Source organism: Acipenser ruthenus, chromosome 16, assembly GCF_902713425.1.
Source record: "Acipenser ruthenus chromosome 16, fAciRut3.2 maternal haplotype, whole genome shotgun sequence".
NCBI classification, from domain to species: Eukaryota; Metazoa; Chordata; class Actinopteri; order Acipenseriformes; family Acipenseridae; genus Acipenser; species Acipenser ruthenus.
The window spans coordinates 21453414-21481215 of record NC_081204.1 but is presented as its reverse complement, the minus strand read 5'-3'; the positions used below and the strand labels follow the sequence as shown (position 1 = coordinate 21481215).

Sequence of the window (27802 nt, the reverse complement as noted above, 5' to 3'; positions counted from 1 at the left end):
GTTAAACCAGATCATAAACATTCACTGTTAAATGTCATTTTTTAGTGTGTGGTGTACCCAGACTAGCAAAAGCAGACAGTATTTTCATGACTAGCTACAGTTTTTTATGTACCAATTTCCTGTGGGATTTTCTGTAGGTATTTTCCTGCACAGTGTAAAAAGTCCTTGTGAAGGAAATATCCTGCAGGAATTTTCCCTCTACCTTGTTTTCTGCCTCTCCATGAATAATATAAAAAAAATGAATGAATGCCGCATTTCTCTCTTGTCATTGGTTTCCGCCCCTTCTATCTTTGCCCTTCTGTCCTTCAAGACGCCTGGCACGTAGTGCGCCGTGCTTGTTTTTCTCTTCAACGTGATGACGCCTAAACCTACATTTGATTGGTTGTTTAGGATATAAGCGGAAGATTTGAAAGTGGCGGTCCGTTAAGATTAAACAGGAGATAGGCAGGTCAGTGAATGGGTAGGAACAGACAGCCAGAGTTATAAGGTTTGTATAATACCGGGGAAATATTACGGGGTTATGTTAGAGAATCTGTGGAGAAACAGAAAAACGGAAGAACAGCCCCGGTTACAGTAATAAAGAACACGGACTCAAGAAGTGCTGCAAAGGAGCTAGCAGCGAGAACCGAGGAGGTGAGTTGGGGCAGGATTTTAACAGAAGGGTTCAATATACATTAGCAGTCTCAGTTTAGAATAACATTAATCTGGGAGCAAACTGTCTTTTGTACGGAGTTGTGTTTTCTGAATAACTAAACGGGTTTCTTGGTTTAAAACTGTTGTGACAACACAGCAAGTTCATATTATTGCATATGTTTCAAATTCAATGACGATTATTTTTAAACGGCTTTGCTGTCAACATTTTTCTAATGCGGAAGAGAGATTTGTACTGAAAGATTGTTGGACTCGGTTTATATTCGTAATCTTAATTCGCATGCACAGGTCAAAACAAGAAGCATAATAACGAGGGCTGGTCAGCTGTATGACAAATGGCTCCAAATTTCAAATGCCTGCGTTGGGGGAGGGGTGGATATTTAACATACACAGTATTGACGTGTTCTGCCTACTTTGTTAGATGTATAATACCACATTCCATCAACTAATGTCCAGACGAGTGACGAACTAGTGATCTGCATTACTTATTGTTAATGTTTTAAACTCCTGGGTTATGGCAGTTTGGTTTTTTTGTTTTTGCTCGAGGGCTTTACGAATAGAAGTAAAGGTCTAACCGTAAGGACATGTATTTTGACAGTGTGTAATATCTGTGCACTTTGACCAGATAACCAAACTAAGTAATGCTTAAGCACACTGTCAAGTATTTGTGAAACTGTATTGAATTCTACCAAGCTTTTTTTTTTTTTTTTTTTGTCAGCATCCAGTAAATAAGACTGACGCTGGCAAACAGTTGTCTCCTTGTGTGCCAAATTTCAGTTAACAAAGGCAGATCCGTTGAGAGCATAATGCTAGTTTCAAACAATCGGGCCAATCAATAGCTTTTTATTTCAATAACTTTTCTGAAGTTTAACATGAACAATCCTTTCAGTGATAATTTAATTCTTATAGCAACAATATATTTGGTCTTGCATCTCAATAATTTAATAGTAATTTGTTTCATGGTTTAAATTACCTGTTCATTACCAATTCTATGGTTCACTGTGCAAAAACCCGCCACTAATTCACTGCCCTCAACATTTTAGATATATTAACATGGCTGGTGTACTGTATCAATTAAGTCACCAACAATCCATATTTTGTTCACAAGAAACTGTGTAATAGCGGCTCTTCTTGACAGGCCAGTTTCATTACTGTAGTGATGTGACACAAGCTGCCTTACTCCCTTAAACTAAACCTATACTGTAGTGTAATGAAAAACAGTTTTTTAAAAGGTTTTTTCAGAATGTGCTTTTAAAAGTATCACATTGTCTTAAAGGTGAAATCATTTTATTTTTAAAACTGCATGGAATTAATAATTGTATGCACCAAATAAGTTTTAGAAAAGGTTCATGTTAGTATTACTACTTGCACCAAAAAGCTTGATTTTAAATGTTTAAATATTCTGCTAACTTAATAGCTTGCAAGTTGTTTTCTGCCCATGCCATTGCCATGTGTTAATTCTGCAGGCATCCCAGGATGGTGAGGGAAGATGAGAAAGCCATTCCAGTGCGGGTTGCTCTGCGCTGCCGGCCCCTGGTGCCCAAGGAAATCAACGAAGGCTGCAAGTCCTGTCTTGCGTTTGTGCCAGGAGAGCCCCAGGTAGGATCCCAAGCTTAGTCCATGAGTAAAACATACAATTAATGGCTATGCACGGGCCACACTACTTTTTTTTTTTGTCTGCAGCTATTGGTGATACAAAATGTTTAACGAGCAACTAACAAAAGTCTTGTTAACCTTACTATTTACCATTTTGCGACTGATGGGGATACAATGCCAATATTAATTTTTCACATTATTTGCATTGCCCGTCAAGCAATGCTCAATTCACTCTTGAAGGGTTAGAAAGTGTCAGTATTCCCTGCTTTCTAGCAATGGAATACAGAAAAAAACATTCTTTCCTCTACTCCCGCTTAAATTCCGAAAGCGTCTGGCCGGCTCATTGCACAATGGGATATGTCTAGGGTAAAGTGGAGTTGACATTTAACAACCAAGACCTTTTCTTTTATGATTTACTGTTTAATAAATCTGGCATATTGGCTCATTTCAAGCTTGTATCGCGATACATGAAGGTGTATCATGTTGTAAAGTATTGTGATGCATCGATACACGATGAATCGTCTCACCCCTAATACAGTCACGCATGTATTGGACAGTGTGAATGGAAGGGCTACCTAATCATATGTCTGTAAAGGCCATTATAAAGCATCCCTTGAGAGATAAAGGTAAGTGACTAAATCTTGCTCTTCCAGTAGGTATCTCACACCTTGCATCTCTTCCTTTACAGGTGATTGTTGGCAAGGACAAGCCATTCACATACGATTTTGTGTATGACCCCAACACGGAGCAGGAAGAGGTGTTCACCACTGCTGTTGCCCCGCTGTTGACAGGTCTATTCGAAGGTACTAACGATACTGCCGTCCATGATTCTAACAGATATCGAACTAGTGATCTACCATTAAACATAGGCTCGGTTTCCTAAATCTAGAACTAGTTACTGTATTCAAATAGAGATGGGATGAAATAAGTGTAGGGGGATTTTTTTTTACCTGCTTGCAACTAAGCTGAGCAGGTCATTTTGAGTCTCCAGTTTTGGGTTCCTAAGGGTAGATGCATAAATGTGTTCTTGTTTAGCACTAGTTTCCACCAGCAGTAGGACTCAAACCTTTGCATTAATTAGAAACCTGTACATATGAGGAATTGGAAGTTGCTTATAAAGTCTTGCCTATTCTTGTTCAGACCTGAATGACCCTGCCTGCACAGTGTGGGTAGAACTTGGAGCCCTTATTCTGTCCTTGTTCTGCTGCCGCTTACCCAGTGATCAGAGAAACTTCGCCAAGCTGCGGGGCATGTGATGCAATCACCAGCTGGTGGTAGCGTGAAGCAATGTGTGCTGGTTAAAGTAGTGTTGAAATGCAGATTCTGAGCACATGAAATGCAATTAAAACCGAGACAGCTCAGTGTAGTACTCGGCTGCTAGTAGAAAACAACCAATGTCTTCATTATTCTGTCCTCGTTTTGCTGTTGCTGAGTGCATGTTAACAGGATAAGATTGAGTTGTTTGTTTTCTGCAGGGTACAATGCGACAGTACTGGCCTATGGACAGACTGGCTCAGGGAAGACCTTCTCAATGGGAGGGGCATACAACTCATCCCAGGAGAATGAGCTCGCAGTTGGGGTCATCCCTAGGGTCATAAAGAGACTCTTTCAGGAGAAGGACGAAAGGGATGAATTTCAGTTCACCCTCAGTGTCTCCTACCTGGAGGTGAGGAAGATGACTGCATACGTCTATGGATTTTGGTAACTTTGGTTTTGGATGTCCTGTTAACCTGTTTTGTTTAATTTGAAATTCCAGATCTACAATGAGGAGATTCTGGACCTGCTGTGTGCTAACAAGGACAAACCAACTTTGAACATCCGGGAGGATCCCAAGGAAGGAATTAAGGTGAGTACTGTGGCATGAATTCTGAAACAGTAATATAGTAAAAATAGAAAAGTATAGGTTTCCAATAGTTTTATTTAACTGCTCTAGTGTGTCATTCTGTACAAGCATGCTTTTTTAAATATAACAAGCATTATTTGGACTGAATTATTGTATGCTGATGCATAGGGTTTCCTTGTCTACAGATATTTGTAAACATGTACGCTGACTGTTGTAAAATACTAGTGTCAATTTTACACTTCAGGACAATTTTTCTTTGTACACTAAGAATAGCATTCTGAAGTCGTGTAATAAAGCTCTACATTTAAAAGGCAATACACAAATATCCAGGAGCAGATGAATTTTTCCCTGCTCATTGAAGCAATAGCAGTCCAACTCAGGCCACAGATAGACATGAGATTGAGTTCAACTCGATCACAGTTACTGTTAGAAACAAGGTGTTAGAAAGCTCCTGATTTCTGTTTACTACAACTAATAAGGTGTAAATAAATGCCTGCTCAATAATTGAGAAAAAACACATAAAAATAACATTTCAGACTGGGGGTCTTACAAATGCATCCTCTGTGAAACAGTTAAAGCATGGTATGTTGAAGACAAATTTTACTCTGGATCCCTAACATCTATTCAGAACGCTGTATGAGGGGGATCAGAGATTATTGCATCTCTGCAAGTCCCTGTGATGCAATGAACCTGTAAGGCATTGTGCTTCCTGCTCCTCAGATCGTGGGCCTGACTGAGAAGGAAGTCTGCAGTGCTGTGCAGATGGTGGGCTGCCTGGAGCAGGGCAATGCTGTGCGCACAGTCGCCTCCACCGCCATGAACTCTGCGTCCTCCCGCTCTCACGCTATTTTCACCATCACTGTTGAGCAGAGGAAGAAGCATGACAAGTAAGCAGAGGGAGAGGATTGGTTGTTCAGCTTTTGCACCCCATTATCAACAGTGCATTTTACTGATACTTATGGAACATAAGAACATGAAGTTTACAACCGAGAGGAGGCCATTCAGCCCATCTTGCTTGTTTGGTTGTTAGTAGCTTATTGATCCCAGAATCTTATCAAGCAGCTTCCTGAAGGATCCCAGGGTGTCGGCTTCAACAACATTACTGGGGAGTTGGTTCCAGACGCTCACAATTCTCTGTGTAAAAAAGTGCCTCCTATTTTCTGTTCTGAATGCCCCTTTATCTAATCTCCATTTGTGACCCCTGGTCCGTGTTTGTTTGTCACCTTTATTTAGTCAATTTTTATCTTTTTTTATTTTTTTTTATTTTTTTTAAATTCTAGAAATCTTTTGACAAAGTGGCTGTGAAGAGAAGGGTAGTGTGGGGCAGTTATGTTTGATTAACGAAACCACAGAACTTGATTTGTCAACGAAACCACAGTCTGATCAATTCAACAAAGGGAATGCCATTATTATGCAACAATCTACAATTACTTAATTTCTAGAATTTTACATTTCAAACAATTCAGAAAAGGGCTTTTGATTTCAGTATAGCATTTCTTATTCGCTAAAAGCAATATGATTGTATATTAAGATAATGTAAAAATTGAGAATTGCAAATTGTGACAAGCTTTTATTTACAGTAACTTTAACCGAACATGTCTTTGGTAGATGACGCACTCTGAAGTAAACGTAATAAAAGAGCAAAAAACCAAACCCAGTTGCCAAATGAACAATCAATTGAATCTCATTATTGAACAAGTATCAGTATTTCACTCTGACCTCTAGCTTTATATTGCCCAATTCCCCTCTGTACCCTACATAGCAAACTTTTATAAAATCTTTATAATTGTGTTCTTGATCACTTTTTGCAGGCACCTCGTAGTTGCGATTTTGCTGCTTGTATTTATGTATGTTTTGTACCCTAGAAATGTTCTGTTCCGCTCAAAGCTACATTTGGTGGATTTGGCTGGATCGGAGAGGCAAAAGAAAACCAAAGCGGAAGGAGACCGTCTGAAGGAAGGTAGGGTCTGCTAGCAGGAAAGGGGAGGGAGTTACGTTAACCATCCACTGGGCAAGCTATTCAATAACTGTATTCTCTGTTCAGGGATCAATATTAACAAGGGATTACTGTCACTGGGGAATGTTATCAGTGCCCTTGGTGATGAGAATAAGAAGGGGAGCCATGTGCCCTACAGAGACTCCAAGCTCACCCGACTTCTACAGGGTAAGTCACTTGCAACTGGGGGAGAATAGCATAGTGGCATTTCCTTTCTGAATGTGTAATATGTTGAGTTGTGTTTAGAGGTAGCACTTTTTTCCTAAATTGTAAGGAATTGTCCTGATGCACAAACATCAATCTTAAACTATTTTGAAAGGTCTCGATCGTAGTGGGGGAAGCTAATCCGCTATGGATTTCCCAATAAATCCAGTACCTCTTATCCCGTGTACAGGTGTCATCATCTGCATAGAACAAAATCAAATTAAAAGAACCATTTATGTTTTAATAGCAGTTCCTGTCTGTTAATTTTGTGATTTTTTTTTTTTTTTTTTTTTTTTTTTTTTTTTTTTTTAAAAAGTTAATTGTAAGGGTCTTGTGAAGCAGTCAGAATACCTTAGCTTCACCTTACACAAACCATATTACTTCTAGTAAGTAAAGCTTGATCTGGTTACTGTATTTGTTAATGAAATTCATCTGTATCCGTTCCTGTGTGTTCTACAGTTCATATTCACTGGGCTTTGTTAGGTGGGTTTTGAACCAGAGTTTTTTTTCTACAATTCCATAGACTCTTTGGGAGGTAACAGCCATACTCTGATGATTGCATGTGTGAGCCCAGCAGACTCCAATATGGAGGAGACCATCAACACACTGCGCTATGCAGACAGAGCGAGGAAGATCAAAAACAAGCCCGTCATCAACGTGGACCCACGTGCTGCTGAGATGCAGCGCCTCCAACAGCAGGTAGGAGCCCCTTCCTCTGAGCTGTCCATTTAACTTAGAAGCACTGAATTTAGGTCGATTGATGTCTGGCCCTTTTTATACTTAACCCTGAACCAGTGTAGCAGAATATCTGAAATATTTTGGAACAGACTACAAACCTTATGGATACTAGGTTGGGGAACAGGGGGGTTAGCTGATTGTGGGAATTCTAAAGATAGTATTTTAAATGTAGAACCAATGTTGTATTACTGCTGTCATGTTTTTGCGAGTATACAAGGTGGGGGTCTCCTTTGGATCCCTATCAGATGCCGGCGAAAGTCAAAAACTTTGCAACATGCAGACCTGCTTCTGAACATAAGGCACCGTTTTATACAATTTCTCATTTTAGCAAATTGGAGCACAGATGGCCATTTTGTTTTATTACGCAGCAACAGCACAAATCCAGACCATGTAAATATATAACCTAAACCATGCAGCTGTACTGCTAAACGTGTAATTGTAACCATGCAGTCCTACTGCCCCAGAGAAATCCAATTAGATGCAGTTTGTGCTGTGGTTCAGTTCAGACATCTTGGTTTTGTTACTAAAGTGCAATACCTTCAGTCTGAGTAGGCTGCTGTACCAGTGCTTGACCAGCCATCATTGAGCACACTATAAAAGGAACCTTGCATTTAAATGGTAAAGAGGTACTGCTACTTGGTTATTCCATAAGTAACCTGTTTAGTGCATCTCTCACTTTGCTTATGTATGGATTTGTGTGTGTACTCCCCTTGCAGGTTCAGGAGCTACAAGTGTTATTGCTACATGCTCGTGGAGGTGTTGCACCAGTGCTGAGTGGGTAAGTATGCTGATTTTACTTGATGGAAGGTAGTGGGAGTATTCTAGGGTTACTAGAATGCTCTAATCATGTTGTGTTAGAAAAGTGCTGGATTTTTAACTCTGCATGAACAGCTGAAATGTGCAGAGTGCATAGACAACACTGTAATTGATGACCCCAATGGAGTTGGAACATCTCCCCAGGCAGTCTGAGGGTGTGTTCCTGGAACAGGGCTGATGTACAGTTCTGTGCCCCTTTTCAGGTCAGAGCCTGCTGGGAACGTGAAACAAATCCTTGAAAAGAATCGCAGCCTGCAGGATGAGAATAACAAACTGAGTCGAGAGCTGAATGAGGCGGTGGGGCAGACTGCACAGATGTTTGAGAAGATCATTATGGTGAGACCCAGGAAATGTGCTAGCGCTGTCTGAGACTGGCCTTTTTATAATGGTGGTGTGGTGGGCTATTGTGCAGTACAGTGCCCCCTTTAACATTGACTTTCGAAATATTGGTCAATGTGATGTAGGATGAAATCTCAAAAGGGTACCGGTAATGGGGAGTGACTTTGACAACCCCACAGTTGTTTGGCTGACCCGAGACAGCAGAGATTGCAGCCGAACCTAGCACACAGCAGTCAGCCACAGTAAGTGGGTGTGAATGTGTTTTCTAATGCCCCTGCATTTAAAGACTACACTGCACCCTCATTCTAACTTATCTAAAAATGCACAGTACACTTATGTAAAGAGCTGACATGAATATTATTGACTAGGTAAACATGTAGGGATAATTTTAAATGTGTAACACTTGGAAAATGTTTTAACTCAAATATTTCCATCCCTACTGTGCACTCCACCTTGCTTTGCTGTAAGATGTGGTGTTGCCCAGAGCTCACTCTGCATCTTCTCTTTGCTGTAGACTGAACAGACCAATGAAAAGCTGCTGAGTAAACTGGAGGAGCTCAGTCAACATGCAGCGTGAGTATGGCTTCCCTGTAACCCTGCTCTGCCCCTCTGTCAGCACTGTGTCTGGACATCACTGCAACTTCCTTTTTAATTCTCTTTTTTTTGTGTTGGTTGCAGTTGCAAGGTAGACCTGCAGAGGGTAGTAGAGACACTGGAAGACCAGGAGCTGAAAGAGAATGTGGAGGTGATTCGCAATCTCCAGCAGATTATTGTAGAGCTTCAGGTGAGAATACGTTTTATATAACAACTCTTTGTATGTTTAATTTCCTTTTCTCAATTTTTGTGCTGTACATCTGAAATGTCGGTGTGAATTTAGAGCAATGATCTAGGATGTTTGTAAAATGCACTGTTCCCCTTTTATAAAGCTGTAGTTGGGAGCAGTAGTTGGAGATTGGAGTTCTGTCTCATAACAAATGCAAGTGCTAGTTCAGTGGAATAACTGGGGGAGAAGGGAGCCATGGGCATGTCACCGTATAGAGAGCTGCCTATAACCTGGCGCGCCTTACTGTAACTATGAATATTGTAGGCTTTCTTTCTTGTTGGCATTTTAGCCTGTGAATTTCCATAAACCTGGTTCTGATTTTGGTAATATTTCTCTCCCTCCTCAGGATGAAAGTGCTGGAATCACTGCCTCGATTGAGGCCATGGCTACTGAGGATTCCCAGGAGGGTTCTGAGGAGCAGTGTCCCTCCGGGGAGGGGAGTCCTGAAGGCAATGATGCGGTGAGTCATTCAGAGAGCTCACTCAAGGCATGGAGGAAATACCGAAGGAAGTGGGCACTACGTCTGGTTATGGTAGACTTTTTTAAAGAAGGCTGTAAAAGAGACGTAAACAGATGATGGTGAAAGGCCTCCTGGATTTGAGTAGGGTATGGGCTTTCAAAACAGATATAGCAGGAGCACATCCTGTTGACTGGAACACCCAATGTGTTGATCATCCTGTCTTTTGAACACTCAATCAATGAGGTGTAACTGGTAGAGTTTTTATATTTAGACTAGCATTCCAACATGAAGTCTATTCATGACATTTTGGTAGACTGGACAATAATAATAATTTGAAGTAGGGATGCAAGTCATTTATGGTCTGTTTTTGACATCCAATCGGGTTTCGGTAAAATCGAAATTAAAGTTAAAACCCAATTGGATTTGTGTAGCCAAGGGAACGGGACATACTAATATTACACACTTATAAAATTAGACCCAATCTAGAAAATAAAATAATGTATTAACAGACATGAAACTATTTTCCTGGTACCCCCATCGTTGCTGTGGTCAGTTGGAAGTGGCAAATCACGACTGGGTAGAACTGCAGCTTTTGTGAAATTTTTATATATATATAGTTAGTGGTCGGCAACGATATGAAAATTTGACATTGATATCTTGCATGTGTTTTGATATCATTCTTCCAAAACACAGAAAATACAACTACAGTATATCTGTGTCCTCTATTTATATATCCAAGTTAATGCCAGCCTTGAATAAGGCCCTTGCACTTAAATTCAATGAATATGCCGGTAGAATGCAGCAACAAAGTAATCTGCTAAATTAAATAGATCTACAGTAAATGAAGCTTCCTTAATACAAATAAACTAGTATCACAGAATTATCTAAGCAGCTTCCAGATACTTGTCCGCAGCATCCCTTTTGCGGCGGCGTCCAGCTCAGTTTTTTTATTCGTTTCATATTTCAGCTTTTGACTTGATGCTTTTTTTGTGTGTGTGTATGAAAAGCCATAGACCTCCTGAACATCCTGAAGTATGAAGCTGCAGTTATCCCTACTGAGAGTTGTCCGAATATATCCAGCAAGTCTAGTCATAACTTGGTTTCTTTTACCATATTAAAATTTAAGGTGTTAATATGAACCGTCTTTAAGCAGCAAAGTACATTGAGTTCCCAAAACAGTTTTCTCTTTTGTAGGTATAGTTCAGTTTGGAATTTTATGCAACTTTTGGTTTGGGGGGGGAAAATCATAATCATTGCATCCATAATTAAGCGAATCTTTAGCCTGCCTTTACTTGCTGTAAAACAGGAGCAGATTTAAAACTCTAGAGTCTTCATTTCCTTCCCAGACCCCAAATTCCATGAAAGCAGACAAACGTTCCTCGGATGCCTTCACCACTCAGCATGCCTTGCGACAGGCGCAGATGTCCAAGGAGCTGATTGAGCTCAACAAGGTGCTGACCCTGAAAGAGTCATTGGCCAAGAAGATGAGCCAGAGTAACAGCCACCTGGAGCCCATGCAGTCGGAACATCAGGCAAGGGTCACAACACAATGGTGCTTTTATTCTGCATGAATTCCTTCAATAAGGGGGAGCATGTATTCATATAGTCTAGAATTCTTTTTGTAAAGAGTATTGTTAGAATGAAGGCTGGGTGGTGGCCGCATAAAGCACACCCTTTACAAAAATGTTCAAATTAATGGTAAAGCAGTTAAAGAATGTGTTCCTGAAGCTCAGCTCGTGTGTGGGATGTTTTATTCACCTGTTCTCTCTGACCTGTCCCTCTGCAGGAAAACATAAAGATTCTGCAGGCTGAAGTGGGCTCCCTGCAGAAGGAGAGAGAGGAACTGGTCCTTGCCCTGCATTGTGCAAAGAAAGACATTAACCAGGCCAAGTAAGTCTCTCTGCAGTGTGATTTTCATTGATGAAGGTTTGCTGTATTATTCTCTCTAAAGCAGGGCTTCTCAAACTCTGTCCTGGGGACCCCCTGTGGCTGATGGTTTTCATGCCAACTGAGATATCAATTACTTCTCTAGTCCCTCAATTGAACTGAATTTGCTTAATTAGACCTTTTTACTTGTTTTCAGCTCTTGAACAGTTGTATATTTCAAGTTAGCTATAACATGTGATAAGTAAATTTGAACTGCACCTGTTTAAGAGCTGAAAACAAGTAATGTCTAATTAGGCAATTAAGCGTATAGTTAAGTAACTGAGAGCTCGGTTGGAGTGAAAACCAGCAGATAGTGGGTCCCCAGGACCGAATAAGAACCCCTGCTCTAAAGGAATGTTAACACTTGTTTCCACACTGGCAGACTGACAGTGTCTGTGTGTCTCTGTCCCGCAGGCTGAGTGAACAGCGAAGGAAGCGCTTGCAGGAGCTGGAGACCCAGATGTCTGACCTGAAGAAGAAGCTGGTGGAGCAGGCCAAGCTGCTGAAGATGAAGGAGTTATCCTTGCACAACGTCACTAAACTCCACCTGGAGATCCAGGTACTACTTTGGCTTGCTGCTGTAGCCCAAACCAAACGCTATCCAGATAATCAAATAGAATCCACATAAAAGGTGCAACGTGTAAATTCCAAACCATTACTATTCCACTTGTTTCATAAAGCACAACAGCTAATTCAATTCTTAAGCGATCCATTCTGTTTTTCTCTGCAGTCCATGAAAGGCCAGCGAGTCCAGCTGATGAGGCAGATGAAGGAGGATGGTGAGAAGTTCCGCCAGTGGAAACAAAAGAAGGATAAAGAGGTGCTGCAGCTGAAAGAGAAGGTCGGTCTGAGGAAACTGCCATCCTAAATCAACCTTTACCTCCAGTGACTTCTCTCGCTGTGGAATCAGTAACTTATTGGAATTGATCAACAAAAGCATGGCTTTTTAAACGATGGTTTGATCACTTTGTGCTGAGATTGGGTTGTTGTCTGTCTGAGCACTGTGGAATACTATTGCTCTGTTTCCCTGAGCGTTCTTGTATTTTGGCCGCAGTATCCACACAGCTCCAGTTAAAGGGTATTCTGATAAATGTTTTGAAGATGCACATTTTCGGCATGCAAAATCAATGCCAGGCCTGTATTGGTGGTCATGCTCCAAATTGAAAAACAGTACGGGGGCGGGGGGGCAGGCAGGCAATCGGGACTCCATCTCCCAGTATAAATTGTAATGTTGTATGCTTGTTACCATTACCTGTAATCAGAGCTGCATGTACATTTTTTTTCAATACAGCATTTGGTGGTTTTTATAATCCTTAATATCCTTTAATCACTTCGAGCAGTGCATTTTGCCCCATGCCATTTGCCTCTTGAATGATCATTTTCCTGTGTAAATTCCCCTGCAGGACCGCAAGAGGCAGTATGAGATGCTGAAGCTGGAGAGGGACTTTCAGAAGCAGGCCACTGTGCTGAGGCGCAAGACAGAGGAGGTGAGCTCTCAACAGTGTTTTACTAGGTATCACCTCATTTGCAGCCATTCCTCTTGACCACAGTGAAAGAAGTGGTTTCTCTCAAAGACCAGGTGAGGTGATGTCTAATTTTACTGTCTCCAGTCTCATCTGGTGAAGCCCAGAAATGGGTATCTGGTGTCTAACTACACCTACCCCACCTGTGGGAAAGGACCAGCTCCGTGCTACCTGCTTTGTACTACTGCCTTGTAAAGTAATGGATTACCATACAGTACCTTCAAATCAGTTCAGGGAGCTACAGTATTTTTACAGATCTTCATAGAAAATTTCATATTTTGTGGCATACCAGGGGTGTGCAATTCATATCGCCCAACGCCTGAGAACAAGATTTGCTATTGTACTTTGCCTGTCGGACAAGTAGTTTTTATTTATTTTTCCTATGTTTTGTTCTGTTGCTAGAAAGACACTCCGGGTATTTATAGAGAGCCATGCAAGTTTCTGAAAACTGAATTGCGGAAGTGTTTGTCCCACCCCTATCACTTCTGATTGACAAGCTGTAGAAGAAGCTGATCATGTATTGTTTACAAAGAAACCCAGAAATGGCTGCCTGAGAGCCCCTGCAATGCGCAGACTAATCTTTTAAACTTAGGTATTTACGTTTTTTTTTTTTTTTGTAAATTGACCAAATAAGTGATGCTGCTTTCTTAATACGTGAACCTGACATTTAAATGCAGCAATCTAGTAACGTTACAAAAACAAAAAAGTCACTAAGGTATTGGTGGAGTAGAAGAAAATCGCTGTGTAATTCATAACATGTTGTGGTCAATTGTGTATTGATTAAAAAAAAAAAAAAAAAAAAAAGTTAACCTAGTTTGTTTACCATATTTCCTTTTTTTTTTTTAAAGTGCAACACAAACTTTACTAGATTTGAACAGAAGCAATATTAGTTTATTGGACATGCACAATCCATCGATTTGTGAAACCTATTAAAACATGAAGAGTGACAAATGTTTAATGATAGAAATTGAATGCTTATATGTGACTATCTGTATGATATTTTATTTAAATAAAATAGACTAAATCTTATGGCAATGTGTTTATGTATTAATTCATGTATGTATTTCAGTGAGTAGTACAGGGAAAATGTTGCCGTCCCCTCCCAAAAAAAAATCTGGGGTCCAGCAGTTAGAAAACTGAAAGAACGTCACTCCAAATGAGAATTCCACAAAGCAGTAGTTGGCAATGATTTTGTATCTGATGCAGCAAAATCGAACACATGTACATCAGGAGTTGAATTCAGCTTCTAGAAAGAGTGCAGGGGTGGGGAAACCAAGCAGAAGCTATTTTTATATTTGAATAACTCCCAAGTATTGCTTATAGTAGTACTCCTTTAGTATGTTACTTACATTTTACTAGCAGATCTGTTGCAAACTGCACTGGAAGAAACATTTCCTGAAAGCATGTTATACATTTGTTGAGGTGAGGTGTGGTCACAGGGAACCTTTTGTGTATTGTGAAGAATTTAGTGAATCCATCAAGCTACAAGGCTAGATCCGCCCCTGTTAATCCCTAATTTGATTGATTGTGTTCACTGTTAAATAAAACCGAAATCCTACAAGTTCTACTTTTTTTGTGTGATGAGGAGGGGGCAAGTCAATTTTAAAGACAAGTAGATTTTTTTCTAGCATTTTTCAAGTTTTTTTCCAAAAATTGCTTACCCCTGCATACACAAGATACCAGTGTCCTGAAACCATGGCATACAGCATTATAATAGGATAGATAATTAAAGTAATCCATGTATTAGTTTAAGTGTATTTTAGTTGGTGACTAGTAATTAAAAACATCAGTAGGCTACCAGTAGTTGTAAATCCACACCAGGTTCTGCTGAAGATCCATGTAATGTATATGCTGTGGTGAAGTGGGTATGTGTCTTTTATACAAAACTTGTAAATCCTGTGGAATAAACGGTCTCTTAATCGCCCGTAATACTGAAGAAAACAAATTGTGAATAGGAAAAAAGTTTAATCTTCATTAGTTCATTGTCATAATAAATTGTCTAGATTCAAATAACACTAATATCTGCATTTTGAAATTTCACACCCATGTCCCAAACTACATTAGCATATCTTTACTCTAACTTACACTTTTTGTACACTTATCAAGGGGAACATTTTGCTGTGCCAAAACTACTTGGCCATTTTGGAGATTACATATGTGAACTAGAGTCACTCGTTCATTATTATTCATTCATCCTGGCCACAGTTAAAAGCTCTTCCTCTGTCTATAGGCTGCTGCTGCGAACAAGCGGCTGAAGGATGCCCTGCAGAAGAGGAGCGAGGCTGCAGAGAAAAGGAAAGATAATCAGAGCCGGGGCATGGAGGGAGCTGCAAGCAGAGTCAAGGTATTGATCTTTGGGAGAAATCTTAAACCAAGCAGGGGGTGTTGAAAGAAGGAATATCTAGGTTTGCAAGTTTCCTCTGTCTACGCAGAGCAAGCCTGCAGCTTTGTGTAAAGAATGGTGAAGCATCTTTCAAGCAATTCTGTCAAGTACTGAAGCGGCTAGTTGTAGAATGTTTTTCACCAATTTCTATGATCTGAAGAGTTTAGGCAACAGTGTTAAAACTAGGGCTGTCACTATTTAAAATTTGATCGGTTAATTTTATGGGCATTAGTAGTTTAATCGGTAGATTAATCCGTCCACATTTTATAAAGGTAACTATCTTCTAGCGGCTGTCCTGCATAGTAATACTTCTAAATCAATAGAATAAAAAAAAAATTCACACAACCATTGATTTGGGCCACTGTCAGTCACCATACCTGAAAACACAAGACAGCCGAGATGAGGTTACCATTACAGCTATGTACTTAGCTTCCTGTACTTCTGCTTTTTATTGCATCTAGCAAAACCTGAGACACCGAAGAGTAAGTCATTCTGAATCTTTTTAGAGGCGCCCAAGAATACTGTGTCTACTGACAAGTGATTGCTTAACATGCTGTCATAATAAGTATCAGAGAAAGTAATTCCACATAATTACCTCTATTTGAGGAATTGGTGCTCGTTGTGATGTATTATATCCCTACGATTCTGTTCATCCAGCTGAACATCAATCCGGGTTTGTCCAAAGGATTTGTGTTGGTGGCTCAAGTGACTTTGGGAACGCTCGTGTTTTTGTGATGACTTCGTTTAGACATCCTAGATTGCCGTTTGCCGTTTCTGTACTGAACAAAATTCAGCTTTTTTATTACGCCGCTTACCCAAGCATATTTATGTCCCACCTCTGCTCATTAATGATTGGACAGCTGCAAAACCAGGGTATATCTTTTGACATTCCCATTGTTTAAACTCCTGACCTTCAACTCAAACTGAGAATACCTTCAGGTTTATGTCCTGCCTCTACTCACTCATGATTGGACACCTATATAACAAGGGGCAGCTCTTTGACTCTCCCATTGGTTAATTTAAGACCAGCTGAGGCAGAGAATTCCTTCAACTGTTTGTCCTGCTTCCGCTCACTCTTGATTGGACTGCCATGAAGAAAATGCAGATCTTCTATTAGTTGATTAATCGGTCCGATTTTTTTAATCTGTTAATCGGAACAGCCCTAGTTTAAAACAATTCTGATTTGGGTAAACTTGTATGAAATTGCTTTTAACAGTTACTGGGTTTTAATGACCTTAACTACAGTAAGGTAGTTTGGGGAGTGAAGGTAGAAGTTGCTTGTGCCTAAAACAAATGTGTTTTGATTTAATGTATTGAAACCTGCCAGTGCTGAGATGGGTTCTTTTGAATCTCTGAAGTGTCCTTGTGGTGTGGCTGTTGTCCATGTTCCTCTCCCTGTGACTCCACAGAATTGGCTCCTCAACGAGGTGGAGGTGCTAGTCAGCACAGAGGAGGCCCGGCGCCATCTTCGAGACCTGCTGGAGGACCGCAAGATACTGGCAAAGGAAGTGTTGCAGCTGAAACAGAAGAGTGAGGCAGGGGAGCGCCCGCCTGCCAAAATACGGGTGAGTATAGGAGTGCAGTGGCTGGTAGCATTGCTGTCGGACCTAGTTTCCCACATTTCAGTAGGGACACTTGCATTGTTAGAGGAAGCTATTCTGAGTGTTGGAGGAAGGCAGTTCCAGAGGGTCTCTGTGCTGATAAGTTGATATTCTTCACAGAGGCGCACTTTCACAATAGCAGAGCTGGAGGGGAGGCAAGAACTAGAGGCTTCTCTTGGGAAGCAGATTGAGAACCTGGAGACGGAGATGGAGCTCAGGTCAGTCTGGGGGGCATTGGTGCTTGGCTGCCTTAAGTGGGGGTGGGGGGGGGGTTCTAAATTGTTTAACTGAACCAATTAAACTTCCATCAAAGCCTTGCATTACTTATCAACAAAACCTGCAGTGGAATTTCCCTCTAGGAGAGGAATAATGCACCAAGTATCAAGATTTGTCCAGTAAAATGCTAATGGATGACGGAACTCACTCCTTTATCATTAACATGGCAAACTAATGGTTTCAGTGTTAAGATCATTGTATTGTTTGTTTGGATCTCCTCAGGAGTGCTCAGATTGCAGACTTGCAGCAGAAAGTGCTTGACGCTGATAATGAGAAGCGAGTGAAGCAGCGCTGGGAGTCATTTGGCACTATCCTGGAGGCCAAGTGTGCCGCCAAGTACCTGATGGAAGAGGTGAGGCTGCTTCTACCCTCTAGACATGCAAACTGCTGCTAGACAAAGGGTCGGAGAAGCTAGCAAGACTTTTTACACCTTTTTTATTTTTAAGACAAGCTTAATTTGCACAACATTGTTAAATTTCACGCTTGTACGTAGCTTATTTCCTTTTAGAAGAACTACATTTGCTCCTGCTTGAACAGACATGTTTGTGTTAACGTGATTCACCGATGGACGGTATAAACTCGGGTACAGGGGTAATCGCTCAGTAACGAGGTGCAAACAGCTGATTGATCTGTCAATCTTTTACTACAGTAAAGTGCTGCTTTTTGTATTAATCTGTGAATGACAAGATAACGAGGTGAAAACAGCTGATTGGTGGATTAGTAAGAGCGATTACTACAATAAGCAGTGTTTATTTAAATCTATGTAAATGGATCTCGTTATGTGCTAAACAGCTGAGTTTGCTAAAAGTATACAGTGTGCTTAAGCACAGGCATATTCAATTAAAAATAGGTAAGGCAGATCTTGGTTCGCTGTGCTTTATCAAAAGGGTCTGTACACTGACAAAATAGATCATTTTTGTAGATTTAATGTATTCCAATTAAGGTACTTGTGTTGACAAATGCCCCTCCTTTTCAATTCCCTGTATTGCTGATGTGGATTATCTCGGCAGCTTGTTTCAGCCAAAGTTACACTTGCAAAGCTGGACAATGATCTGAAGCAGGAGAAGACAAACTACTCTGATTTGCAGAAGATGATGTTTGAAGATAGGAAGATCATGGCAGAGGTGGAGACAGAGCATCAGAGCCACCTAGTAGAGCAGGAGCAGAGACACCAAGAGAAGGTACCAGTTTATACACAGACCCATGGGGAGGAGAGCAAGGGCTTCAATCAACCGGACCATGGATGTTTACTGTTACTATAATTCTCTGTATAATGCATGTAAAGTGTGTACATTTTTGCATAATACAGGTTGCTATATATTTATTTATTTTTTGGGTGATGCACTTATTTAAGTTGGGTGATGCACTTTATACAAGGAGTGCACATTTTATTGAAGAGGTGTTAGCAAAGCCTGATCAGCTGTGAACATGTTGCATTCTGAAAACATACGGTTCTTTGTAGTTGCATAATTTGAAAATACTGTTTTTTGTGTGGGGTGTTTTTTTGTTACTGAAGTAATACTTTTTTTAGTGGCTGGTGGATAGATAGATAGATTCTCTACTTAATTTAAATCTGAAAGGTAAAATGGGCAATAGTGGCTACACACCCTCTGCACTGTGTATATTTCATGTCCCTGCTGAAATTGAGTGAGCTAATGAATTTTGAGGCTCTAGGCTTGAAATTGGTTCTGAATCATGCCTCCACTAGTGGGTATACCCACTCTATCCCAACAGTGACCCCTAGTGGAATTGTATTGGTCGACCTTTTCATTAGCAAGTACCATTCTGTAGTACCAGTGAGGAATTGACTCCAGCAGGGGCTGACCTGAAGGATTCCCTCTCTCAGGTCCTGTATCTGCTCAGCCAGTTGCAGAGTAAGGTGAAAGCGGTGGACGAGAGCAAGGCAGAAGAGACTGCATCACAACGGGAGGAGAAGCTGCTGGAGCGCTTAAGATTTCAGGTGAGGGAAGTCTGCCTACATGACCGTAACAGAGGAATGGGAATTAGTAGTGTGAGGGGGGGGCAGGTTTAGGAATAAATTGCTTTTAACCGCTGATGACCTTTATCACAAGAGCAAGTTAAGTTGCCCATGGTTTTTATACTGCAGCTAGCAGAGAAACATGTCCTGTCTGCATGTCATTTTTAATGTCTGGTTTCCCAGACCGCCAATTTTAGTATTAATCTTGCACTACCTTACCAAAGGTAGTGTTCAGTAGTTTAAGATTAGTGCTAATTGGGATCTGAAATCTGGCGTAAATCTGTGCATTAAAAAAAAAAAAAAAAGCAGCAAGCCTGTTGATCACCCGTGAGGAATATGCAATTAGGAAAGAGAAACAGTGCTGTAAATGATGGAAACGTTTTTGTTGGTAGCTTTTTAATTTAGACATTTGCACAGAGAATGCTTTTAAATGTTTCTGGTGTTTTCACAGGAGGAAGAGATTGAGAAAATGAAAGAACTGAGTGAACAGAACCAGAAGCTAATGGAGGAGAATGATGCTTATAAGCAGGTAGAATTCATTTTTGCCATGTGTTTTAATATGCCTCGTTTAGGTACAAGGGGCTACTTTTTTGAAGTGGTCCAATATGGCAACTGACAGAACAGAGTTTTGTATCAAGCCTAAACGCTGCCCAAGGGGAGGAATCCAGTGGCGTGCTCAGATGGAAGGGATGTGCTGGCTGTCTTAAGTCTTCATTGCTCTTCTCTCTCTCGTCTGCAGCAACTCGCCATGCTGCAGGTTGCCAGTGGGAAGAAGATGACCAGTATCTTATCGAGAATAGTAGAGCAGTCTCCAGACTCCTCCTTTGAGTATGTGCCTCCAAAGGTGAGCAACTACAGCCTTGTTCATTCGAACATTTACTGAGTTTAACTACTGCATGTTATCTAGAGTGTGCACTTTATTCAACTAAGCATCCTCAAGAGGAGAGCTTATGTTTTTTTTATTACTCCTGTCACTTTGGCATCTCTACTAGTTTGAGGTGTGAGCTGTTGAACAGTACCCCTCATTTTGAACTACAGTACTTTAAACAATAGTGGACTTTTGGCTCTATTAATCCGCTTAAGTTTCCACTTTGTCAATACTGTATTGTACAGGAAGTTCTTTTTTCAGAAGACGTAAGGAGTCCCAACATTGACAATCACTATGTTGAATACATAATTTGGTTTGCAGCCCAGGAACCGCCGGAACACTACAGCTAGGGCGCCCCTCTACAAAGAGCTAGACATGAATGTGGATGAACTGGTGTCTGCTTCGGAATCAGATGAGGAAAGGGACTCGGACTGGATCCCAGACAAAGTGACCAAGAACCAAAGAAAGAGCACTACTACATTGGGGGTAAGATGGACTGCTTATCTAAAATGTAGAGTTCATTCACAGACTTGATCTGACTAGAGTGGGGTTCCCTTTCAAGGATGAAAAATACCTTATCTAATGGGTGTTTTTACCTCCTAAAGACCCCAAAACCTGAATAAGATGCAGCTATCAAAGCTGCTCGCAGAGCCTGTGACTCCAGTCATGCCCGCCCCCGAGGGTATAAAAGGACTGCACACAGATGTCGGCATCACTTTTCCTTTGAGAACTGAACCTGATGGGAGGGCCTATACAGAAGTACTTTGAGCTTTTATCTGCATATATTACACTATTTTGTGTATTGCACTAATCAATGCGATTTTTAACTATTACTAATTACTAGAGCCCTGTGTTTTTTGCAAATACAAAATAAAACTAAATGCAACATACAAAATGAAAAATCATTAACACAAACATTAATTACATTTTTAAATTGGGAGGCTTATACAAAAAATACTTGCAATCGGAGTTGTCAATGGTCAGCCGTTAACAGATGCGGTCTGAAGGGAAATGGAAGCTCTGTCTAGCACTTGCACAAATATATAATTTGGAGCAAGTCGTTCAGGAATTTAGAATTCTATGGAAGAGATGTTTGTTTCTAAAATGCCTAAACCATGCATAACAAACACCGCAATGAATTTGAGCATGAGGGGATGTATGCAGCGGAGGTGACAAAATAATGTGCACATTTTGCAACTGTCGGCTGGAATGAGAGTCGAAAGATACCGTCGTTAAGCATTAGCTGTTTATTCCTTTTAGGGAAAATATGGCTTGTTTGCTTGCATTTTTTAATTATTATTAGTATGCTAATTCTTTTCTTTCAAGTGGTGCTAACTTTGCACTGGAGCGAATGCTGTTTTGGTTTTGAATGAATCTGCTTTTTTTTTTTCAGTGTTATACTGAAATGCCAAGCTCGTTTACAGGAGCCCTGCTTCAGTGCAATGGGTTTGAAATTGCTATTGCTATAGTTTTTTTAATGGGTAGATTGCTGTGTGTGCAATTGACAGCCCCAATAGTAGAGCAGTATAAATATACATTTTCTTTTTGTATTTATAAAAAGGGTATGGGCAGGATTTACTATAAACAGGCAGTTAGAGTGGGTGACTTCATGTACGTTACCGTTACTGCTGCTAATGAGAAATTATGGTAACTAAATTTTGTGCTAGGTCTGTTTGTCAAAATGTTTTTAAAAAAAAAAAAGCGGATGTTTATATACAGTAATCTGTATAATCTCCTTGGACATTTTATGAAATATTTCAATACCATATGTGTTTCTGTGTACATTTTATGAATTCATTGTTTTTAATACTGTATTTCACACGTGTGTGTGTTTTTTTGTGTGGCATTTTAACTGACATACTAAAAGCTCTGAGTCGGGTTGCTTACTAACCAGTTTAGGGGTCCTTAACAAACTGCTGCGCAAATGTTGCCTTGCTCTCATTATCAATAAGGCTGGGATTAAGTCATGGGTGTCACAGATTCTGTGATTTTAGTAGAGAACATTGAACTTTTACCAACACAACTGGAAATTCCACCTTAACCCAAAAAGTAAACCCCTGGTTTCGCTAATATTAAACTAGCTGTGTTGCCTTACTTAGCAGTGTAGCCGTTCACGCTTACATGCAGTGCAACTTTACCTGCAGCTGCATTTTTCAATGCCTGTTGGGTCTTTGACCCAAATCAAGCAAAGTATCACAACATAGGCAAGAGAAGTGTTTGAGGCCAACGGTGTAGCACAGTGTGAATACTGCGCTTACTATGACATTTTCTGGAACTGAAATTTCATTTCATTTCATTTCATTGACAAACCACGGAAACAGGATTCCCAACTCTTGCTGTAATCATTTTCTGCATATAAAAATGTTCTTCAGGATGACCCAGCGTGCCAGAAAGGCATCAAATATGTTGTATCAGAATAATATGTAAACAAATGTAAAGTAACTGCAAGCTGTCACAGCAGAAGCAACAGATGCACACAGTCTTTTTGATCTTCAAACATTGTGGGGGGTGTGTGTGTTTGGTTTTTTTTAAAGGTTTGTAAAACCTATAGTTTGTTTTGCTGTCTTGTAGAAACCCCACCCAAAAAACAAATTGTTTTACAGTTGTAGACTGTGAAGCTTACCAGCTTGTGGGGTGTTTTTTTGTTTTTTTTTGATATACAGGATTAAAATTTGAACCTGATGTTGTGAAAACCATAATCTATTTAGTTTGATTTCTCTCTTCCTACATAGACATTTTTTTTGTAGGTACTGTATATTGTATAAAAAGTTGAATTTTCATCCCTGTGATTTCACACACCATTTCCCCCTTTCTCTGTGATTTATTTTCTTTCTCACAAATTTCAAAGTGACTCCTCCGTGATTTAATGCCAGTTTCTGTGACAAAATCCCAGCTTACTTATCAGTCATTAAAATAGGAATCACAAATCAAACACTCTCCTCCATCTAAAAAGATAAAGGTTGGCTTGTCAGAAATAGAGGAGTTTACCACAGAATAGTCATTCATTGGGTGAAGTAGAGCGTCTGAATCTCGCGTCTACTGTGAATACTGCTTCGCTTGGCACATGCTACTATTTTCTCCTCCTTTCAGAATTTGGCATCTCTGCTACCATTGCTGGTAGTGTCACTTGAGCTGTTCAGTGTGTTATGTAAATAAATCCTGTTCACCTGCGGGGGACGTATCCACTTCAACCTCTCAATCTCCTGCCTGTCAATTGGCGGCGAATGCACGCAACCACACGGCAGATTAATACCCTGTATCTTTCTAAACAAGGGATTTAAGGGGGCTCCCTAAATAAAAGCCGGATTTCAAAACAATAATTGTGTGAAGTTAGTAATTGTTACAGCTGTGGAAGGGTAATTTTAAAGCCAGATTCATTTATCCAACTTTTTACACCAACCCGTACCGTTCCGGTTCCATTCTGTACCGACCCGGTGCTACAGACACCGAACCGACCCCATACTGTCCCACTACTGACTGGCGTTTACATCCTCAGTCTGGTAAAGCAGTCCTTGACAGCCCTGTTGCTGTCTCTTTAGCAGCTGAGGCAGCAACTGTACATTTGCTTGCTGTTTGCATAATGCCTGGGTTTTATACCTGTGACACATGCAAGGCCAGTCTGCCTGTGGAGCATGGCAGATGCTTTTCCTGCCTGAGGCAGCAGCATGCAAAGGAGGCACTGGTAATCCACAGTTTCTGTGTGGTGTTGTGTGGTGGTTTTTTTTTTGCTTTTATACGCATTTCTCCAAGTGTGTACGCTGGAGAAATGTGTCTCCTGCGACTCTACAGAGCACTCTGTGTCCCTTCTGTACAGCGCTCTCCCCATCACCTGATGGAGAGGTGGCTGCGTCCTCACCCCAAGGCTCTGTGCCAAGGGAGAGTGGATGCACCTGGGAAAGTAGCCCACTCAGGAAGCCATCCTTCTCCTCCCAAGGAAGCAGTCACCGGTCCAAGCAAGCAAAATTGACTGTCTCCCCAGGAGCCAGGACAAGGGTTATGTGCTGTACCAATCCTGCCTTTTGCTGAACAGTCTTGGCATTTCATTTCAACCAGTCTGTGGAATTGGAGGCTTCCTTCCAGTCCATACTCTCTGCCCAGCGCGTGCCTTGGCGTACTATGTTGACAGGGCAAAGTTGGAGGCAGTCCGAACAATATTTGACCAAATTCCCATGGTCGAGCCCTGTAAGTAGAGGCTGTAAAAATAGCAGACCCAAGCAGGACTGCCTACAAGCTGGCCAACTTGCCCCCTGCAGTAAGCTCACTGCCTATTCCTTCAGGGACATGGCAACTTTTTTTGTGGGTTTTTTTCCAGGGTGCATCTGTCAGACATTTGCAAGGCAGCGGTGTGGGCTACTCCATACCTTTACTAGATTCTATAGACGGACTGTTCTGGATCCACAAAACCCTGGCTTTGGAACTAGAGTATTAAGGGCGGCTTCCAGGTCAACCATTGCAACATAACAACATAGAGGTGAGTTTCCCCCTCAATTTTTTAACCCTAGATACTTGTTACTGGGGTTCTGAATGGTAATGCGCATGGTAGCCTTAGGCTTAGCCTTGTAACATGCTAGTCGTTCTTCAATATTGCCTTGCAACAGCTTGGGTATACTCGCCCATTAAGTAATGGTTACATTCGTACTTGAAAGGGAAAGTTGGGTTAACGTAACCCTGGTTCCCTGAGGTCGCTGCATCCATGATTGCAGCAGACTTGAAGGAAATGACGCTGACGTCTGTGCATGCAGTCCTTGTGTGCCTTCGGGGGCAGGTATGACTGTCGCAGGCTCTGCAAGCAGCTTTTGATGCATCTTATTCAAGTTTTGTGGTCTTTTAGGAGGTAAACACCCATTCGGTAATGGTTACATTTGTAATGTTGATAACGTATTGATTTCTGTTTATGGACAGCTATTTGCATTTCAAGATTAAACCGTGACGGTAAACTAGGGATATAATCACTAGAGGTACTAGAAGCGGGGTGGTTAGTCAGACGTAAACATTAGGGTGTTGAACTAAACCCCCGTCCCCACCCAGAGTAACAGCCGGCACATTAAAATGCTTTGAAAATATACCTTTTGGAGCTGGAGCAGTCGGTGTGTGTGCACACTAAAGATTCAAACTGTGCTCCAGGACTTGACAAACGGCTCAACTTTACTAACGTACCCATGATATGCCTTCAACTGTTATAGTATTAAGACAGAATTTTTACTTGTGGCATTGTTTTGAAAATGGCTAATCATTATTTACCTGTCGGACACTCCATTGCTTGATCTGCTTTCCTTTTTGTATTTGTTACTGTTCAAACCTAAATGTAAGGTTTAAACAATGAAAGGATATTGAAAAATGTTCATCCCATCATTCGCGTAGTGCTTGGTACAATTTATTATGAGACCAACTTTACAGGCAAAACAGATTCCTAGCTGTAGATGACCTGGTGCTGTTTCTCTCCCATTTCTGCACCTTCTGCAGTGTTCTTGTAAAGGGTTATGTGGGAATAAGCTCTGCCGCTGCCGGAAAGGTAAACTTGGCTGTGGAGAGAACTGCCACTGTGATCCAGCGAAGTGCCGAAACATGGAGCTGTCCACCAGTGTGGTAAGACACACCCAGCAAGAGCAGGGGACAGCTTTAGAAGGAGTTGGACGTTTTTGCTTTTTGATTTTAAGCTTATCCCAAAGTGTTTCAAAGTTAACGCTGCCACCTGCACCACCCAGAGTATACTTCATGTATTCAGGTCTGGGTCTGGTTGGTAACCCAGACTATGGTAGCAACAATTTGAGAGGGAGAGAGCCCACTGTTCTGTACTTATTTCCTGGATGTTGTTTTTTCCAAAATTGTGTAATTTTGTTCAAATTGTGTAATTAATTGGCAGAAGCAATATTCACACCCCTTTTCTTCTAAAGCGCTTGTTTTTTTGCTAGTATATGACCTACAGCAAAGGTAGCATGACGAAGCAGTTTATATGTGTTGCACTTTAAACTATTAAACCAATCTCTTCAAGTAAAGTAAATAAAGCAAGTATGAAAATGTGTATTTTAAATTGACTTGCCCTCCTTTTTTTTTTTTTTTTTTTTTTTTTTTTTTATATTGCAGTGTGTGCATGGCATTCACAGTTTTGGCTCTTTGTTTAGTGGTGTGTTTAATTCCTGTGTACATGAATGTCTGCTGTATCCCTGAAGGATGTGTCCTGTAGTGATGAGCAATCGAAAAATTCAGAGGGCTCCTTTAAAGTGGAAGATCCTACTGCTGTCAGCCCAGGAGACTCTACCTTCTTCAAACCTCCTTCTGTCACTCCAACCAAGAAGGTAAAGAACAGGCCTGTTGCTCCTTGAAGAAAGGAACCCTGGTCCCAATCTTGTTGACAATCCCCTCTCCACTCTGTCCCGTTTTATCAGTACAAGTGAACTTTAAACCACAAACGTCGCAGATGAGTTCTGTCAAGCCAAGGATATAAATACTTGAGTTTGAAACAAAACTGAGCTACTTTCAGACTGCAAATAATGTGTCAACATAACACATTAAGACCTTGATACATAGTTCTTATTAACATTTGTCTAAATCTTCAATTCTTGATTTATTGAAGTTGACCATAAGACCGACGTGCAATTCCTGAATAATTTATTGCCAATGTTGTCATGCATTAATTAAAGCTCTACATCTTTCAATATGAGGAATAATCAAACAAAGCCAGGAGAGCTGTGATTTTCACTATTCATTTCAGCATCAGATCCCTGTCTGGTTTTGAAGTGGTGTTTGACCAGTCAGTTTGTAAATGTGGTGTTCTACTGTATTACTGTAACTTGATTGCTAAACCTTTTTAGTAATATTACAGGTCCTCTATTGTGCCGAGTGTTTTGGTTCTTAATGTTTTTTGCTTCAATTCAGGATATGTTAGTATTTCAAATGAAACGTTGTAGAGCTACATCCCGGTACCTTTTGCTGCAAGTAGCGGATGATTGTAGCTAGACTATATTGAAGGGATGACTACAAAACATGGAGCATGTATCTGTAGCACTGTCTATAAAATAAAATGCAAAAGAACCAAAAGATCTTCAATAAAAATGGGGGGGTGGCAGTGATATTACTGGTGCTAATAACAAAATGATTATAAAACCTTGCTTGGTAGTTTTTTTAATTTTGTTGATGCTGTCCTAAACACATTTCTTTAAATCTTTTTTAGGTACTTCAGGAGATTGGAGATGTTGGGCAGATCCCACAAAACATTAAACTTGAGAGGAAGCCCTCGGTGGTGGGTGACGATGCCTTTGATAACAGCACAGCCAGCATCCTAAAGAGAAAGAAACGAGCACTAAACAGCACCAACAGCTTCTTCTCAGGGTGCACCCCCATCCGAGAAGAGAACTGACTTTACTTTCTGTAACTACGTATCTGAGCGATCCTCAGGTTAGCTGTCTGTCTCGTCTTCTTTCTTCTCTCTCTCTCTCTCTGGCTGTCAGTTTTATAATTGTCTTTTTAAATGTCATTGTGTTCTTCTTTTTTAGAGATTTAATAATTTTAAATAAAGGTATTTCATTTTGCAGTCAATCTATTTAATTTCTTCATTCAGCTGGAACAGAATATTAATATAAAGAACCTAAATAGCGTTCTTGCTGTCATTTGGAGCCCTGTCGGGTTGACACACGGGTGGAAGAAGAGGCTTCTGTTAATTGCAGGGGTGTGTAATTTTTGAAAACCTTGTCCAAGGGACAAATGCTAGAAAAATCTACTTGCCCCCTCCTCGTCGCATAAAACACACACAAGTAGAATATAACTTGTAGGACTTTTGGTTT

General features: G+C 40.7%; 1 protein-coding gene across 2 annotated transcripts; it reads left to right on the top strand.

Annotated features, from left to right (window-relative positions):
• The first annotated feature begins 380 nt into the window (after positions 1-380).
• Positions 381-27552, top strand: LOC117412052 (chromosome-associated kinesin KIF4). Of its 2 annotated transcripts, XM_058989035.1 has the most exons (31): positions 382-633; positions 2118-2250; positions 2936-3050; positions 3723-3913; positions 4004-4093; positions 4811-4977; positions 5956-6050; positions 6135-6254; positions 6814-6989; positions 7745-7806; positions 8048-8180; positions 8698-8756; positions 8862-8967; positions 9353-9466; positions 10813-10998; positions 11253-11356; positions 11807-11951; positions 12123-12233; positions 12796-12879; positions 15146-15259; positions 16708-16863; positions 17020-17117; positions 17398-17527; positions 18186-18356; positions 19022-19135; positions 19605-19682; positions 19893-19997; positions 20343-20507; positions 25485-25607; positions 26192-26317; positions 27193-27552. In XM_058989035.1, the coding sequence occupies exons 2-31, from the start codon at positions 2128-2130 to the stop codon at positions 27376-27378; spliced, it is 3747 nt and encodes a 1248-aa protein (XP_058845018.1). In that variant the 5' UTR covers positions 382-633; positions 2118-2127; the 3' UTR covers positions 27379-27552. The 2 variants fall into 2 exon arrangements, with proteins under 2 accessions (XP_058845019.1, XP_058845018.1); XM_058989036.1 differs by lacking the exon at positions 25485-25607 and having other exon boundaries at positions 381-633.
• Positions 27553-27802: the final 250 nt, after the last annotated feature.

Coding starts and splice junctions, on each gene's coding strand:
- LOC117412052 (XM_058989035.1), top strand. CDS start 2,128: ATGGTGAGGGAAGATGAGAAAGCCATTCCAGTGCGGGTTGCTCTGCGC. Junction 10,999..11,252: donor CCATGCAGTCGGAACATCAG/GCAAGGGTCACA, acceptor GTCCCTCTGCAG/GAAAACATAAAGATTCTGCA. Junction 11,952..12,122: donor AACTCCACCTGGAGATCCAG/GTACTACTTTGG, acceptor TTTTCTCTGCAG/TCCATGAAAGGCCAGCGAGT.